Source organism: Trichechus manatus, unplaced genomic scaffold (assembly GCF_000243295.1).
Source record: "Trichechus manatus latirostris isolate Lorelei unplaced genomic scaffold, TriManLat1.0 scaffold00057, whole genome shotgun sequence".
NCBI classification, from domain to species: Eukaryota; Metazoa; Chordata; class Mammalia; order Sirenia; family Trichechidae; genus Trichechus; species Trichechus manatus.
Window position 1 is genome coordinate 6,107,860 of NW_004443993.1, and position 18,724 is coordinate 6,126,583.

At 52.0% G+C, this 18,724-nt stretch overlaps 1 protein-coding gene across 1 annotated transcript in view; it reads right to left on the bottom strand.

The window, feature by feature from the left end:
* The window catches only part of FBN3 (fibrillin 3), a 76,871-nt gene that overhangs the window by 14,107 nt on the left and 44,040 nt on the right, over positions 1-18,724 (bottom strand). The window contains exons 41-55 of the mRNA XM_004378399.1: positions 17,682-17,807; positions 17,257-17,382; positions 16,069-16,194; positions 15,577-15,693; positions 13,025-13,153; positions 12,377-12,496; positions 10,485-10,610; positions 8,991-9,143; positions 8,800-8,865; positions 8,439-8,564; positions 7,616-7,735; positions 7,377-7,499; positions 3,502-3,636; positions 3,218-3,343; positions 2,071-2,277 (exon numbers count right to left, since the gene is read on the bottom strand). Coding sequence (XP_004378456.1) covers positions 2,071-2,277; positions 3,218-3,343; positions 3,502-3,636; positions 7,377-7,499; positions 7,616-7,735; positions 8,439-8,564; positions 8,800-8,865; positions 8,991-9,143; positions 10,485-10,610; positions 12,377-12,496; positions 13,025-13,153; positions 15,577-15,693; positions 16,069-16,194; positions 17,257-17,382; positions 17,682-17,807 — 1,926 coding nt within the window. The remainder of the gene's footprint in view (positions 1-2,070; positions 2,278-3,217; positions 3,344-3,501; positions 3,637-7,376; positions 7,500-7,615; positions 7,736-8,438; positions 8,565-8,799; positions 8,866-8,990; positions 9,144-10,484; positions 10,611-12,376; positions 12,497-13,024; positions 13,154-15,576; positions 15,694-16,068; positions 16,195-17,256; positions 17,383-17,681; positions 17,808-18,724) is intronic.

Here is an 18,724-nt window from a genome sequence, read left to right on the forward strand (position 1 = left end):
TCAGCAGACACATGCTCACTAACAAGCTCACATGTACAAAGACTACACACCAGCTCACATGCCCAGCACAGACACAAGCTCACTAGCAGCTTGCACACACATGGCGAACACATGCACTCACATGCACAGATGCACTCACACTTGCTCACAAGCACACACTTGGAGAGACACGCTCAGGCACACAGAACACACACATCAGCTCACATCTCTCACCCACCTTTTAGTCCACAAACAGATGTGGCCTCAGAGAACACCCATGGCTTACACGAAGTCACACATACACATTGGCACACAGATGTACACTCCTTACAAGCTCTCACACAATACATACCGGTTCACAAGCCTATACACGCTTACTGGTACACAGACACGTGATCATTAACAAGTTTCACACAGAGCACACTCACCAGCACACACACACTAACAAGCTCAAACACATGGAGAACACACACTAGCTCACACGCTATCAAACAACTGCTAGAACACAGACGCGTGATCATTAGGAAAGTCACATGGAGAACACAAAGCAGCTTACATGCTTTTACTTGCTCACCTGATACACGCATCAGCAAGCTCACGAAGAACAGACTGGTTCACACACTTTTACATCCTCACCTGCACACACTCATCAGCAAGCTCACAAAGAAACACTAGTTCACATGTTTTTACATGCTCACCTGCACACACTCATCAACAAGCTCACAAACACTAGTTCACATGGTTTTACACACTCACCCACACACACTCATCAACAAGCTCACAAACACGAGTTCACAGGCTTTTACATCCTCACTAGCATGCACTCATGAACAAGCTCACAAAGAACACACTGGTTCATACGCTTTTACACGCTCCTTAGCACAACGCATCAACCAGCTTGTGCACAGAGAACACACACCAGCTCACACGCTTTCACACACTCACTAGCAAACACTCATTAACAAGTTTGTGCACAGAACACATTGGCTCACACACTTTCACACACTCACAAGTACACATACTTCTTAATCGGCTCATGCGCACAGGGAACATACTAGTTCACGTGCTCACACATGCTTGCTGGCACAGATACACTCATTAACAAGCTCACACAGAGCACACGCACTGGCTCACATGCTTTCACATGCTCACCAGCACACTCACTAACAAGCTCACACACAAGAAGACACTGACACACTTATACATGCTCACTAGCGCACACTCATTAACAAGCTTACAAACACAGAGAGCACATACCGGCTCACACACTCACTAGCGCAGACACATGCTTACTAACAAGCTCACACATAGAGCACACACTGGCTCACACATTTACACACTCACTAGCATATACTCAGTAAGTCTGCACAGAGAACACACCAGCTCACACGTTCACATGCTCACTGACACACTCATTAACAAGCTTGCACACACACAGAACACAAACTAGCTCACACACATGCTTGCTGGCACACAGACATGCTTATTAACAAGTTCTCATAGCACACACACCAGTTTGCCCATTTTCACACACTCACCAGCACATACACACATTAACAAGCTCACACAACATGTTAACTCATCCTTTACATACTCGCTAGCACACACTCATTACCAAGTTTGTACACAAAAAGCACACACACTGGCTCACATGTACACACTAGCGTATACTCAGGAAGTATGCACACACAGAGAACACACGCTCATTAGAGCCTCAGAGAACACACCAGCTCACATACCTTCACATGTTCACTGCCACACACACACACTGATTCAGAAGTTCACACACAGAGAACACACACTGCCTCACACGCTGTCACGCTCACTAGCACACAGACACACTCATTAACAAGCTCACACACGCGGAGAACACACATCCATTGTCTTGCACACTTCCTACAGCTGGCCAGACACTGAGTCTACACAGACACACACTTACTGGTTCACACACCCACTAGCACACAGACACACACTCATTTTAAGCTCACACACACACATTGGCCCACACACTCTTAACACCTGTGGGGGCACAGACACGCAACTGTGACCAAACTCCCCGTCCTCAGCTCCAGGGCAGGGGTGGGCACCCACCTCGGCCCTCGGCGGTGTAGCCCAAGCCGTGGGGGCACAGCTTCCTGTAGGCGGAGGTGCCAGGCAGGGGACAGAGCTCACAGTGGGGCCCCCAGCCGCGGCCCCCCACGCAGCAGCACTCCGCCCTGCCGACCACCTCACCATTGCTTGAGGGCGCCTGGCACACCGCCTGCAGCACCTCGGAGAAGCAGGGGCCGCGCCGGGTGTCTGCAGAGAGTGGTGGGAGGGGGTGGCGGGGGTGGTGCATGAGGACCATGCAATCAGGCACCCACACCCCGGGCTCTCAGACGTCTCTGACGCGCCCGTGAGTGTGCATGGGGCGGAATCGTGCGAGTCATCACGTGCCTGACACTGCTAGACACCCTCCCTGGGCTGGGATGTGGCAGGACCTGCAGACCCAGAGATGAGGGACGAGCAAGCCCCTGGCCACGGAGACTGATGTCTTCCTGACGAGAAAGCATGGCCGCCCTTTGATCCCAGAGAGAACAGGTGGGCCAGGGGACATCAGGGAGGGGGCTATGGGGGCAGTGCCCTGGATGGACCAGTGGGGACAAGGTGGAGGGGTGATGCAGAGGGATGTGTGGGAGTGGGGAGGACAGATCTGGAGACTGGACTTCGGGGTGAGGCAGAAGATGCCACTGGTGACGCCCAGGGGGCTGCTTGGGTGTCCGGGAGGTGCTGGGGTCGATGCTGAGCTTGCTTTGGGGTGAGCTGTGTCTGGGGGCTGGGGGTGTCCAGGAGGCAGCCAGACACAGATCTGGGCACAGACATGGCGGCTGCAACTGTGGGGGTAGGGGCTGCACTGGGGTCGGGGGGAGGGTGGATGTTGTCGGGGACTGAAGTGTGTGTGTGTGGGGGACAGACAAGTTCCGAGGGTGGATGGTACCAGCAGGCAAGCACCGAGCGACGCCCACAGGTTCAGCCCGCAGGAAGCGGTGGGCCTGGGGAGGGCCTGCACTGGGGTCTGAGGAGTCGCGGGAGCCGGGTCAGGGGGCACAGTCAGCTCTTACAAGGAGTGTGACTGAAGGGATGGAAGGGGAGAGTAGGGGGTGGAGATTTCTGTCCAGATAAGCTCAGCACCCCCTCCACGTCTGCTCGGTGCCCCAGACCCCATCCCTGCCTGCGCCCTGAGTCTGGCCACGCTCACCCCGGCATTCAGTGAGGGAGGGGCTGGGCTGGAAGCCGTCGTCACAGTCACAGCGGAAGCTTCCCATGGTGTTGACACAGCGGCCGTGGGCACAGAGGCCAGACTGGGCATGGCATTCATCCTCATCTGGAGGGGAGGGCAGGTAGGGGATGGGACAGGCAGGCCAGCTGGAGGCCAGAGCCCACGAAGGTCTTCCTCGGGTCTACCTGCTGGCCCTCACCCTGATCTCCCGGCTTTGTGGGGATCCCTGCAGCCTGGGAGCCCACACTCCTGCCTGCCTGTACCTATGCAGCCCTCCTCGGAGCCGGGCTGGGGCCACGTGCCCGGCGGGCAGACACACGCGAAGGTGCCGATGAGGTTCTTGCACATCATGCCGCGGGCGTGGCAGTCCTGCTGGCCGTCGGCACACTCGTCCACGTCTGCAGACAACCATGAGCGTATGGTGGCCTGGGCTGTGGGGACTGGATCCTGTCCCTGGGAAGGAAGCCACCAGCCCCCGCCCAGCCTACCCCAGGGCTTTGAGAAGCCAAGGGGGTCAAGACTGACGCCAGCACCACATCCCCTGGCCATGCCAGGGTCTGGGGTCATCCCTGAGTCTGTCTGGCCTTCCCCATGGCCCGTGGAACATTTCACCAGAAACAGCCCTTGAAGGACCAAGTCCCAGCCCAAGACTTCTCTGCCTTAGCCATCCAAACCTGTCGAGTCGACTCCAACTCATAGAGACCCCATGTGTGCCAGAGTAGAACTGTGCTCCGTAGGGTTTTCATGGTTGTGACCTTTTGGAAGGAGCTCTGGTGGCACAGTGGTTAAGTGCTCGGCTGCTAACCAATGGGTTGGCAGTTCAAATCCACCAGTTGACTGCTTCCATAAAGATTTCTGGCCTTGGAAACCCTATGGTGCAGTTCTACTCTGTCCTACAGGGTCACTAGGAGTCAGAATCGACTCAACGGTTGTTGGGCAGAATTGTGCTCCATAAGGTTTTCAGTGGCTGATTTTTGGAAGCAGACCACCAGTTCCTTTCTTTCAAGGTGACTCTGGGTGGACTTGAACCACCAACTACCCGGGGACTCCCTGCTAGCCCTAGATAAGATAAAACCCAGACCAAACCTGTTGCTGTCGAGACCATCACGTGTCTGTCAGTTTGTCGTACTGTGGTGGCTCGCGTGTTGCTGTGATGCTGGAAGCTATGCCACCGGTATTTCAAACACCAGCAGGGTCACCCTTGGTGGACAGGTTTCAGCTGAGCTTCCAGACTAAGAAACACTAGGAAGAAGTACCTGGCAGTCTATTTCTGAAAAAACTGGCCAGTGAAAACCTTATGAATAGCAGTGGAACACGGTCTGATATAGTGCCAGAAGATGAGCCTCTCAGGATGGAAGGCACTCAAAAGATGACTGGGGAAGAGCTGCCTCCTCAAAGTAAAGTCAACCTTAATGACGTGGATGGAGTCAAGCTTTTGGGACCTTCACCTGCTGATGTGGCACGGCTCAAAATCAGAAGAAACAGCTGCAAACATCCATTAATAATTGGAATGTGGAATGTACGAAGTATGAATCTAGGAAAATTGGACACCCCCAAAGAACCACTGTCATCGAGTCAATTCCAACTCATAGGGCCCCATAGAGTTGCCAAGGCTGTTAAATCTCTCTGGAAGCAGACGGCCACATCTTTCTCCCACGGAGCTGCTGATGGTTTCGAATCGCCGATCTTTTGGTTTGCAGTCGATTGCTTTAACCACTGTGCCACTAGGGGCTCCTTAAAACCATACCTGTTGCCATTGAGTCGATTCTGACTCACAGCGACCCTATATTTTCCTTGCTATGAGGAAAACTGGAAGTCGTCAAAAATGAAATGGAATGTATAAAGATTGATATCCTAGGTATTGGTGAGCTGAAATGGACTGGTATTGGCCATTTTGAGTCAGACAGTTATATGGTCTACTCTGCCAGGAATGACAACTTGAAGAGGAATGGCATTGCGTTCATCATCAAAAAGAACACTTCAAGATCTATCCTGAAGGACAACGCTGTCAGTGATAGGATAATATCCATACGCCTATAAGAAAGACCAGTTAATGTGACTATTATTCAAATTTAACACACCAACCACTAATGCCAAAGATGAGGAAAGTGAAGATTTTTACCAGCTTCTACAGTCTGAAATTGATCAAACATGCAATCAAGATGCATTGATCATTAGTGGTGATTAGAATGTGAAAGTTGGAAACGAAGAAGGATCAGTACTTGGAAAATATGGCCTTGGTGACAGAAATGACACAGGAGATCACATGATAGAATTCTGCAAGACCAATGACTTCTTCATTGCAAACACCTTTTTCCAACAACATAAACAATGACTATACACGTGGACCTCACCGGATGGAAAACGCAGGAATCATATTGACTACATCTATGGAAAGAGACGATGGAAAAGCTCAATATCACCAGTCAGAACCAGGCTAGGAGGCTGACTGCAGAACAGATCATCAATTGCTCATATGCAAGTTCAAGCTGAAGCTGAACTTAAAACAAATCCATTAGAGCCAATATATGGCCTTGAGTATATCCTACCTCAATCTCGAGACGATCTCAAGAACAGATTTGATGTATTGAACACTAATGACCGAAGACCAGACGAGTTGTGGGATGACATCAAGGACACCATACAGAAGAAAGCAAAAGGCCATTTAAAAAACAGGAAAGAAAGAAAAGACCAAAATGGATGTCAGAAGAGACTCTGAAACTTGCTCTTGAACATAGAGTAGCTAAAGTGAACGGAAGAAATGAAGTAAAGCAGCTGACCAGAAGATTTCAAAGGGCAGCTTGAGAAGACAAAGTAAAGTGTTATAACGAAATATGCAAAGACCTGGAGTTAGAAAACTGAAAGGGAAGAACACGCTCGGCACTTCTCAAGTTGAAAGAACTGAAGAAAAAATTCAAGCCTTGACTTGCAATTTTGGAGGATCCTATGGACAAAATATTGAATGATGCAGGAAGCATCCAAAGCAGATGGAAGGAATACACAGTGTCACTGCACCAAAAAGAATCGGTTGCGTTCAACCATTTCAGGAGGTAGCTTGTGATCAACACCCGATGGTATTGAAGAAGAAATCCAAGCTGCACTGAAGGCATTGGCAAAAAACAACTTATCATTGAGCAGAGCTCCTTAGGTAAGATAAAACTCCACAGTTATAAGGCCCTAAGGTGCTGCTGTCTTCAGAGCTCTCTGACCCAGGGACTCCCCTATCTTTCCAGGGTTTTCATATTCTCCCCCGCCTTGCCCCTGGGTAACCTCCTGCTATGCGGGAACCCCCGCCCGTTGTGGCCATCAGTGCGTCGTCCCCAATAAATAGCTTGCTGTGCAATGTTAGCCTAGTGGTCATATCTCTTTCCTTGATCAGCCTCAAAATCCCTCAAACTCACTACAAAACAGAACCACAACTCATAACCGAGCATATACCGCAGGCTCAGTGGGGGCCGTGTTGGTTCAGTGATAAAAATTCTTGCCTTCCGTGTGGTAGGCCCAGGTTCAATTCCTGCCCAATGCAGCTCATGTGTAGCCACCACCCATCTATCAGGGGAGGCTTGCATGTTGCTGTGATGCTAAACAGGTTTCAGCGGAGCTTCCAGACTAAGATGGACTAGGAAGAAAGGCCTGGTGATTGACTCCTAAAAATCAGCCAGTGAAAACCCTATGGATCTTCTCATCAACGTCACTGAATTGTACACACAGAAATTGTTCAATCGGTATACGTGCTGTTGTGTACATTCTCAACAACAACAACAACAAAACGCCATGGAGCACAACTGTTCAATCTGCAACTGATCATGGGGATGGTGCGGGACTGGGCAACATTTTGTTTGGCTGCACTGTGCACGGGGGCACCATGAGTTGGGGGCCGACTCGATGGCAGCTGACAACGACTGCTGCAGGCTCACTCAGCTCAGCGCCCCCCCATCACTGACTGCTCGTTGCCACCCCTGGAGGCACAGATTCTTATTCCCTGAGTCACAGACAGGAAGTGGAGAAGCTGGGATCACCCCTAGGTCTGTGTGACTCTGGGGCCCACCATGCTGACCTATGGTGTTTGCATGGGGGTCTCAGGGCCCAGGGTGGGAACCCCAGGCTGGCCCTGCCCATCGCCCACCTGCCTGCCCACCTCGGCACATGGCTCCGTCCTCCCGCAGGGCGTAGCCAGCTGGGCAGGTGCACGTGTAGGAGCCCTCGGTGTTATGGCAGCGGAAGGCACAGAGCAGGGGGTTCAAGGTGCACTCGTCAACATCTGAGGAGGCCGGCGGAGGCATTGGCTAGGCAGGATCTGCCTGTGGGACACCCTTCTGCCCCCAGGTACCCCCGGCACCCCAGCACCCAGCACAGGCCCTAGCAGGCAGGCCGTACCCTCACAGGTCATCATGGGGCCAGGCTCAAAGCCGTCAGCGCAGGCGCACTCGAAGCCTCCTATGACATTGGTGCACGTGCCTTCCCCACAGGGGTGCCCGATGGAGCACTCGTCTGTGTCTGGGGTGGGGGCAAGGGTGGTCAGTGCCTGCAGAGTGCCCCCCATCCTCACTGCTATCCTGTCCACCTCCCCGCTGATGCCACAGACAGGACTGGGCCAGAGCTAGGTCATCTCTAGGCAGGGTGCAAGGCAGGCATGCTGGTACATGTTCGACTAAAGAATGATGAGTATGTGACTGAATGAGTGAGTGCATACATGAGTTGATGAATGAATGAGTGAGTGGGTGAATGAATGAATGAGAGCAAGCAAATGAATAAGTGACTGAAGGAGTGAATGATGAATTTGAGAAGAAATAATTGAGTGAATGTATGAATGAGAAAAGGAGTAAATAAGTGACTGGATGAGTGAATGAGTAATGAGTGGGGGATGAATGAATGAATGAATGAATGCATGAATGAACAAGTGAGAGAACAAATGAGTGAATGAATTAGTATGAGTGAATGAAGGAGTGAATAAATGAATGATGGGTGAATGAGTGTTAGTGAGTGAATGAATAACTGATAAGTGAATGAATGAATGAGAAAGAAACGAGTGTATGAATGAATGAGTGAATGAGTGAGTGAAAGAGTGAGTGAATGAAGGAGGGAAGGAATGAGTGAATGGGAGAGTAAGCGTGGGTGAGGGAAGGCTCCTGACCTCAGGGCTGTCTGTCCTGCTCCCCTGTTCCTCCCTCCCCTGGAGGGGCTGGGCGGGCTCACTCACCCATACAGCTGATGCCGGTAAAGTCCAGGCTGTAGCCAAAGGGGCACTCACAGCGGAAGGAGCCGTCGGTGTTGACGCAGAGGCCGTTAGAGCAGATGCTGGGGCTCTCCACACACTCGTCCACGTCTGTGGGCAGCATGGGTTGTAGGCAGGCAGGGTGGGCGTCTATCACATGCAAGGGTCCAGCCTCCTCCCTCTCGGGGAATGAAGCCCCAGGCCCCAGGCCAGTAGGGTCCAGGGCAGCCCTGAGAGCCACCCATTGGTCTTGGAGGGTGCCTGGAACTTGGGGACACAAGCAGAGTGGGAAAGGACAGGGTGTGGGTGGCACAGGGGACTCTTAGCACATGGGTGAGGGGCTCACCTTCTCGAGAGTCATCCAGGCTGGGCACTGCCCCATGACCAAAGGGGCACAGTTCCTGGAAGATAGCTGGACACAGGGGAGGGGTGGGGAGTGGCGGTCAGGAGCCAGGTGCAGCCCCCATGGGGAGGGGAGCACCAACGGAGGCCAGCAGGCAGAACCACAGTCAGCTCTGCCCTCACAGGGGCGCTCACCACTGCCCTCCTGGGGACACAGCTCGCAGGGGTCCCCCCAGCCCTCGCCAGGCCGCTTGCTGCAGCAGCACCGGGCCTTGGTGGTGTTGAAAGCTTTGGGCGTTGAGCACTTTCCACCCTGGAAACGGGTGAAGCAGAAGCTCCGCCGCATGTCTGTAGGATGAGAGAATGAATGTGTGAATGAGGGAGGGAATGAATGAATGAATGAGTGAATGAATGAATGAATGAGTAAATGAATGAGTGATCAAATGAATGCAAATGAATAAATGAGGGTGCAAATGCATTAGTGAGTGAATGAATGAATGAGAAGGAATAAATGAGCGAGTGAATAAATGAGTGAGTTTCTTGCTAGACAAACGCTGTACTAGCCATCAGCGGGGCTGCCTGCCCAGTGCACCTCCCCTACCCCAGTCCCTGGGAGTGGGTGGTGCTGACCCACCAGCAGCCAATCAGAACTCTCCAGGCCTCTGGCCATGAGGATTGGTGACCCACACTGGGCCAATGAGGGTCAGCCCTGGGGCTTTTGCTGGACCTCTGGGAATCCCTCCCAGCCATGTACTGCCCACCTTCACGGCTATGGGGGGTGCCCCCCTGCCAGGGAGAAGGGGTCAAACTTGGCCACATTATTTTTGGATCAGAAGCCCCTTGCTGGAGAGGCAAAGTGACAGATTCCAGAGATCCAGAGGATCCTGGACTTCAGACTCCAAATCCTCCTTGCTGATCCCCAGCCCCAGACTCCCTTCAGCCCGAGACGTCCTCAAGGGTAGGCTGGCATTTGGCTCACCCCAACCCCCACAATGGCCCCCCAAACAACAAACATAAGTTGAATTGACCCACAGGCCCCTGCCCTCATCCTCAATGCCCCTAACCTGTGAGAGAAGAGGCTGGCTCAGATTACCTGAGGCTAGCCCACTCTGGACAAGGCTAGCCAAGCTGAGAAGAAGCCATCCCAGAGTGGCCTAGGTTAGCTCAGACTGGACTAGACTAGCCGGACAGGACAATGATGGTTCCTACAGGACAACCTAAGCCAGTGGGCCAGCCCAGCCCAGGAGGGACCAGGTTAGCCCTCTGTAGAAGTGATCTGTCTGGGCAAAAGCGTGCTTGGACTAACATTAAAAATCCAGTTGCTGTTGAGTCAACCCCCATTCTTGGCACCCCCATGTGTGTCAGAGTAGAACTATGCTTCATAGGGCTTCCAATGGCTGATTTTTCAGAAGTAGATCACCAGGCCTTTCTTCCAAGGTGCCTCTGGGTGGGCTCAAACAGCCAAACCTTTGGTTAGCAGCTGAGCATGTTAACAGTTTGCATCACCCGGGGACTCCTGGACTAGCCTAACCACCACCAACACAGAGAAACATCGCTCCCTGGTCAGACTTCTGGAGTTTCAGACAAGAAACCTCAGCCTCTTTTTCTGGGTGATTAAGACCCTGACTTCCTGCCCCACCTCCCAGCCTCTTCCCCAGGCGCTGCATGCTCCCTGGGCCCCAGACTCACCAAAGCAATGGCGCCTGTTGTCAGAGAGGATGAAGCCGGCCGGGCAGAGGCACTGGAAGCTTCCAGGACTGTTAATGCAGGTGCCAAAGACACAGAGGTTGGGCTCCTCTGAGCACTCGTCGATGTCTGGAGGGGCAGGGACAGGAGCCAGGTGGGACCACACCCTCCTCAGCAGGTAAAGCAGCGCCTCTGCTGGGGGGCCCAGCCAGGGAGGGCAGGGGTCCCCAGAGCACTAGGTGGGCAGTGCGGGGGGTCTTTCCTAGAAGGCGCCTCCAGGATCTGGGGCCATGGTCAGGGAAAGTCCATCCTTAGAGACTAAAATTGTACCAAGTTAACTGAGACTGGATAAATGTAGCCTATACTGGATGAGGTTAGCCCAGATTGTACTAGGCTAGCCCAGATGGATTAGACTAGAGGAGGGGAGGCCAGACTGGTCCAGGTTAGCCCAGACTTTATGAGACTAGCCCAGGTGGATGACTACACCAGAGAAGGGCAGGTCAGATTGGTCCAGTTTAGCCCAGGCTATGCGAGGCTTGCCCGGATGGAAGATCTTTGACCCATGGGACTGGCAGAGGTCAGGCCTGACAACTCCAGCCCACACTTTCCATCCTAGCCCAGGTGAAAGACCGTACCAGAGGAAGTCAAGCCAGACCAGTCCTGATTAGCCCAGACTGTACAAGGCTAGACTAAAAGAAATACTGGACCAGAGCAAGTCAAGCCAGATCAGTCCAAGTTAGCCTAGATTGTATGAGGCTAGCCCAGACTATGAGGCTAGCCTCCTATTAGTCTACATAGGAGAGCAGGCCGACTGGTCCAGGTTAGCCCAGGCTGTTTGAGGATAGCCCAGATCAAAGAATAAAATAGATGAGGTCAGGCCAGACCACTCTAGCCCAGGTTGTACGAGGCTAGCCCAGATGAAAGACTGGCTCAGAGGAAGTCCAGAGGGACTGGTCCAGGTTAGCCCAGATTATATGAGGCTAGCCCAGATGAAAGACTGGACTAGATGAGGGCAGGCCAGACTGGTCCAGGTTAGCCCAGACTGTATGAGGCTAGCCCAGATGGATGCAGTTAGCCTAAACTGGAGACCAGCCCAGACTGGTACAAGTGTACAAGGCTAGCCTAGGAGGAGGGCTGCTTGAGGGTCTGCTGTGTGGGCTCTGTCAATTCAATGTGACCACTCTCTGGTCAGTGTGCCTGGCTCTGCAAAGCTGACAGGCCAGCCTTTGGCCAGGACTGGCAGGAGTCTCTGTGACACTCGTGTCTCTCTGGTATCTTCTATCCACAGAGCTTAACCAACCATGACAGGAACTCAAAGGCTGAGAAGAAAGGGGGCAGTCCACTCTGTGCAGATGGTTTTCAAAGACTCAGATTCCCCCAGTGGCTCCTCTCACTGTCAGCACTGTGACAAGTAGCCACACAAACAATGACTGAGCACTTCTTGTGTGCCAGACCCTGGGCTGTGCTACCTCATGCTGATTCATGTCATCACCAACCTGTTATCAGCTTCCCCACTGTACAGACGAGTAAACTGAGGCTACAACTGGCCCAAGGTCACACAGCCAGCAGTGAGAGAGATGCTTCTTTCAACTCTATCTCTCAAAACCTCGACCACCACTGACCGAGTGAGGAATTCTATGTTTGGATGCTCGGAGGTGAGGTGAGACCCCACCTACACCGATTTTATAGGGTTCATGAGGACATTTGTGGCCTCGGAGAGAGAGCGCTGACCTGGGAGTCCAAAAGCAATCATAATAGCAATAACGGCATATGGAGCTATGCCTGGTGCTATGCTGAGTGCATCTCCACCCTCTCCATGACCCAACTGGTATTCCCATTTTACAGATGGGGAAACAGAGGCCCAGAGGCATCTTCCTGGCCCCAGAGACACTCACCGACACAGTGGTCACTTTGCACCTGGAAGCCGGGGGGGCAGATGCAGCGGAAGGAGCCCTCAAGGTTCTGGCAAGTTCCCGGCAGACAGGTCCCCGCCAGGCTGTGACACTCATTGATGTCTGTGGAGGAGAAGGAGGGGGTCCTAGCGCCAGCCAGGGGGCAGGGGGCTCTTGGACTGAGACCAGCACCTGTGGACACTGCATGTTGGCCAAGGGCCCCAGAACAAGCCCTCCCAGTGGCAGCTCTGGCTCCAGGGGAAGGGCTGAGACCCAAGAAAGCAGCAACAGTTAGGGAAGAATTATCTGGACCCTTGTGGTTACAGGTGGAGCTAAGTGGTGTCCAGGAGGAAGAGGGAGCAAGGGTGTTAATCTCAAGCCACTTATAGACCCTTTCCCAGTTTCCCTGGTATCTACTTAGCACCTCAACTATTCCTTACTCCAGAAAACTTAAGATTTTCAAGACAGCTTCACCCTAAACCACAAAACCACAGAACATGGGTGTGATGTGTTGACTTTGTTTTCCTCTTATACCTTCAAATAAAGACATGGTTCTTAAACTGAACCATACTTACTCAGAAGCACCAACCACAGGTCAACCTGGAGCAGGGGCTAGGTGGGGTGGCCTCCCAGCACCATGCAGAGACTCACCCATGCAGTTTTTCCCATCAGCCATAAGCTCAAAGCCATCCTGGCAGAGGCAGTGGAAGGAGCCGGCTGTGTTGAGGCACTGGCCAAATCGGCATACCTGCCCTACCAGGGTGGTGCACTCATCCACATCTGCAAAAGGGGAGATGGGAAGCCTGGGGTTACCCACAGAGCCTGAACGGACTGAGCACTCGTGTGCCAGGCTCTGTATATTATCTCATTTAGTCTTCCAACTATCTAAGTATTGATATTTTCTAATATAGGCATTTGATGCTATGAATTTGCCTCTAAGTACTCCCTTAGCTGCAGCCTACAAATTTTCATAGGTTGTGTTTTCATTTAATTAAAAATGTTTTCTAATTTCCCTTATGATTTCCTCTTTGCCCTATGGGTTATTTACAAATATGCTGTTTAATTTCCAGGGTCCCTGGGTGGTGTAAACAGTTATGCGCTCAGCTGTTAACTGAGAGGTTGGAAGTTCAAGTCTACCTAGAGACACTTCGGAAGAAAGCCCTGGCCACCTACTTCCCAAGGATCAGCCATGGAAAACCTTATGGAGCATAGTTCTACTCTGACACACACAGGGTCACTATGAGTTGGAGTTGACTTGATGGTAACTGATTAATTTCCAAATAGTTGGGGATTTTTCTGGATATCTTCCTGTAATTGACTTCAGTTCTTTTAAATTTGTTAAGGTCTATTTTCTGGCCCAGAATATGCTGTTTATTGAATTTCCATAAGCACATGACAAGAATATATATCCTGCTATTGTTAGGTGGAATGTTCTACAAATATCAATGGGGTCTAGGTGGTTAAAAGTGTTATTCAGGTCTTCTATATCCTTACTGGTGTTCTTTCTACTTGTTTTCTCTATTATTGAGATAGAAGTGTTGAAGACTTCAACTATAATTGTGAATCTATTTCTCTTACCATTTCTGTTAGTTTTTGCTTCATATATTTTGAAGCTCTGTTGTTACATGTACATGCATTGATGACTGTTACGTCTTCTTGGAGAATTCACCCCTTAATCATTATATAATGTCTCTCTTCATCTCTGGTAATATTTCTTGTTCAGAAGTCTACTTGGTCTGCTGTTAATATAAGGTTGTTGCTGTTAGCTGCTGTCAAGTCAGCCCCTGACTCATGGAGACCCCATGCACAATGGAACAAAATGCTGCCTGGTCCTGCGCCATCCCCATGATCGGCTGCAGATCAAAGTGTTGTGGGTTTTTTGAGCTGATCTCCAGAAGTCAACCACCAGGCCTTTCTCCCTAGTCTGTCTTAGTCTGGAAGCTCTGCTGAAATTTGTTTGGCATTATAGCAACACGCAGGTCTCCACTGACAGATGAGGGGTGGCTGTGCATGAAGTGCACTGGCCGGGAATCAAACATGTCTCCTGCATGAAAGGCAAGAATTCTACAACTGAATCACCATTGCTCTCTCTCTCTCTCTCTCCGTATATATATATACACATATGTGTATATATGAGTGTGTATATATACATATACATATACACACACACACATATATACACATATGTATATATATATATAAAACCCACTGCTGTCAAGTCAATTCCGACTCATAGTGACCCTGTAGGACAGAATAGAACTGCCCCCTAGGGTTTCCAAGGAGCTGCTTGTGGTTTCAAACTGTCGACCCGATCTTTTGGTTAGTTGTGGAGTTCTCAACCACTGCGCCACCAGTGCTCCACCCTCAATATAGGATAACCAAAATCCATTGTCATCAAGTTGATTCGGACCCATAGCGACCTATTACGACAGAGTAGAACTACCCCATAAGGTTTCCAAGGCCGTAATCTTTATGGAAGCAGACTGTCACATCTTTCTCCTGTGGAGTGGCTGGTGGGTTCGAACCACCAACCTTTCAATTAATAGCTGAGTGCTTTAACCATTGCGCCACCAGGTCTCCTTCAATATAGGATGTTGTTGTTAGGTGTTGTCGAGTCGGTTCTGACTTATAGCAACTCTATGTACAACAGAACGGAACTGCCCGGTCCTGCACCATCCTCTCAATCGTTATGCTTGAGCTCATTGTTGAGGGTCTTCCTCTTTTTTGCTGACCCTCTGCTTTATATAGGATAGGTAGTACTATTAACCCCCATTTTACAGATGAGGACACTGAGGCACCGAGAGGTTAAATGACTTGTCTAGGGTCACACAGCTGGTAGGTGGCAATGCTGGGATTTGAACCCCTGCTGCCTGACTCAGAGTCCATGCTTTTAAGCACCATCCCAAACAGCAGCTTCACATCACTCAGCTCTTGCCTCATTTTGTCACCTCCCTCTCTGCAATGTCATCTCTCCCCATCAGCCTCAGTGTAAACTCTGACAACGACCCGCCCACATCCCCTCAACTGAAGGACTTGGTATGGAGGACTCTGGGGCTTTTTCAGAGGGAACCTCGGCCCCTGTGGCTATTTCTCTGAAGGGAAACCTAGGGGGAGTGCCTTTATTGCAGAGGGGTGCCCTTAGGCCACGGACCCATTTCCCAGTGGGGACCACTGAGGCCTGGCCACCAGCCCTGCCAGCTCACCCAGGCAATCCCCATGGTGCGTTGCCGCGAAGCCGGGGAAGCAGAGGCAGTGGTAGGAGCCGACGCTGTTCTTGCAGGTCCCGTTTCCACACCGTTGCTGGTCACACTCATTGACATCTACCCAGAGCAAAGCCCCCAGGCCCCACTCAGTCCACCAAGAGCGTCGGGGGTGGGGCTCAGGGAGTCGGGGCTGGCTGGACCGAGCCCACCTCCCTGCACCTCGTCCCATCCACATGGATGGGCAGTGATCCCTGGGGGTGATGGCTGGGAAGTACCCTTGGTAGTATTTATCACCCCCATTTTACAGATGGGAAAACTGATGCAGAGGGAGGCAAATTAGTTATTTATACCCAAGGTCTTAGTGCCAGGACTCAAACCAGGTGTCTGTCCACTGGGATGACAGAAGCAGTCTGCCCCCCAGGGAAATGCAGACCCCAGACCCCTCACCCAAGGGTGCCCGGCCTGAGAGAACGGAGCTAGAGGGGTGCTCACCCATGCACATGGTCTGGTCTGCTGAGGTCTGGAAGCCATGGTGACACAGGCACACGTAGCTGCCTTCTGTGTCCACACAGTCGCCATGGCTACAGACATTGGGGATCTCCCGACACTCGTTCCGCCCTACGGGGAGGCAGTGTGCTGTTACCAGGCCCCCATTTCTCATCCCCCAGTGTTGCTCTGTCCCCTCCCACGCTGTGGAAGGGGAAGCATAAGCTTGCCTAGAAACCTCCACTAAAGCTGCCGGGGCCCCAGGCTGCAGCACGCCATGAGGTGTGGAACCCCCTTGCAGTCAACAGTGTGGCCTTTGGTCCTGGTTCCTGAAAGCGGAGCACACCTGAGGCCAGTGAGTGGGGGCTGACCAGGCCAGGAGAGACCACCTGCGGCCCGATGCTGACTAAGCCTCAGGAGGCACGATGTCATCTATCATAGGATGTGGGAGGCCGACAAAGGCCTTGGGAGACGAGGCTCAATGGAGCTTCCTGGGTGGAGAGAGCGAACAGCTGCTCTCAGGAGGGTAAGATTGGCCCCAAGGGGCATGGAAGCTCGGTGTTGACCCCTCCTGGGCCTCGCCCTACATGTCTATATCCTTTTTCCCGCTGTATTAAGTACAGTCCTTTCCCTGGAGTTTGTGAGTCACTGCAACGAAATATCAGACCAAAGAAAGAGAGCAGGGGCTGGTGCTGCTGACCTGGCCCCAGGTGAACAGGGATGAGAGAGAGAAGGGGCGGGTGCCTGCTGACCTGGCCCCGGGTGATGGGGATGAGACAGAGAAGGGGCCGGTGCCTGCTGACCTGGCCCTGTGTGAATAGGGTGAGAGAGAAAGGGTTGTGCTGGCAGCAGGGGTCTGGCAGACCAGGGGAGGGAAGCTGAGATTTACACAGCACGCAGTGGTGTGTGGAGGGGATTTATCATCCACCACATTTGGCATCAGAGGTGGGTGAGCTCAGCCTCCCTGGACTGGTCTGCACATGTGCTGATCCACGTCCCTTCTCAGGCCATCCTCTCCACTGCCGTATAAGCAGGGGCTCTTGGCAACACTCCACAGTGCAGACGAGGGAGCGAGTAGTGAGCCTGGGCAGAGCGGTGCCTCCCCAAGTCACAGCAGGTGGCAGAGCCGGGCTCTGTCCTGTATCCTGTCACCTCACCTCCCCACCCCGTGCCCTCCCCAGGGGCCCCACTCACCCACACAGGCCCCGCTGGGTGACAGCCTGTAGCCGCGGGTGCACTCACAGTGGTAGCTGCCCGGGATGTTGATGCAGTCGGTGTTCTGCTGGCAGGGACTCTCCCCACCGGCACACTCATCCATGTCTGGAGAATATGGTGAATGAGGGAGCACGGGGTGAAGGAGAAGCCTCGCTGCCACCCCAGACCTAGCCCCCTGATTTCAGAGTGGGTGGTCTTTCCACAAACAGCCAGAACTGGATGGAGGGTCATGGAAAGGAGTTAGCCCCATTATACAGATGGGGAAACTGAGGCTCACAGAATTTAAGTGACTTGCCCAGAGAGCACAGTGGGGGACCAGCGTTCGACCCAGATCCCCATAGGGGTTGGGACAGATTCCTGAGGTGGGGTGGGAGTAGGGCTAAGACAGAGGGGTGGGGTGGCACCTTCGCAGACCAGCAGGACGCTGTTGTAGTTGAAGCCCATAGGGCACTCGCAGCGGAAACTCCCGATCTGGTTGATGCAGACACCGTAGGCACAGATGGTGGGGATCTCCCCGCACTCGTCGATGTCTGGGGAGGGGATCAGCCATCAGGTGAGCCTGGCCCCCAGGACATTCTGGGGACTCTGAGCTAAGGTTCCCCTGGGGAGAAGACCTGAGGTCTCCAACCAGCATGTGCTCAAAAAGCCTGCTCGGGTCACAACAAACCTGCTCACACCAGAGAGAAATTAGGGTGCAGGAAGAAAGACAGAAAGAGGGAGAGTGTGTTTTCACTACAAACACACATTTCCTGTGACATAGGAACCCTGCCCACCACTTGTCTGTCAGTTTGCTTGACCCAAGCCATGGTATTTTCAATTGCCTCATATGCATGCAAAAGCTGGACAGTAAAGAAAGAAGACCAAGGAGGAACTGAGTACGGATTACACCTCAACATAAAGAAAACAAAAATCCTCACAAGTGGACCAATAAGCAACATCATGACAAATGGAGGAAAGATTGAAGTTGTGAAGGATTTCATTTTACTTGGATCCACAATCAACGCCATGGAAGCAGCAGTCAAGAAATCAAAAGACGCACTGCATTGAGCAAATCTGCTGTAAAAGATCTCTTTAAAGTGATAAAAAGCAGATGTCACTTTGACGACTAATGTGTGCCTGACCCAAGCCATGGTGTTTTGAATTGCCTTACATGCATGTGAAAGCTGGACAATGAATAAGGGAGACCAAAGAAGAACTGATGCCTCTGAATTACGGTGTTGGCGAAGAATATTGAATATACCACGGACTGCCAAAAGAACTAATAAATCTGTCTTGGAAGAAGTACAACCAGAATGCTCCTTAGCAGCGATGATGGTGAGACTTCATCTCACATACTTTGGACATGTTATCACGAGGGTCCAGTCCCTGGAGAAGGACATCATGCTTGGTAAAGTAGAGGGTCAGCAAAAAAGAGGAAGACCCTCAACGAGATGGATTGACACAGTGG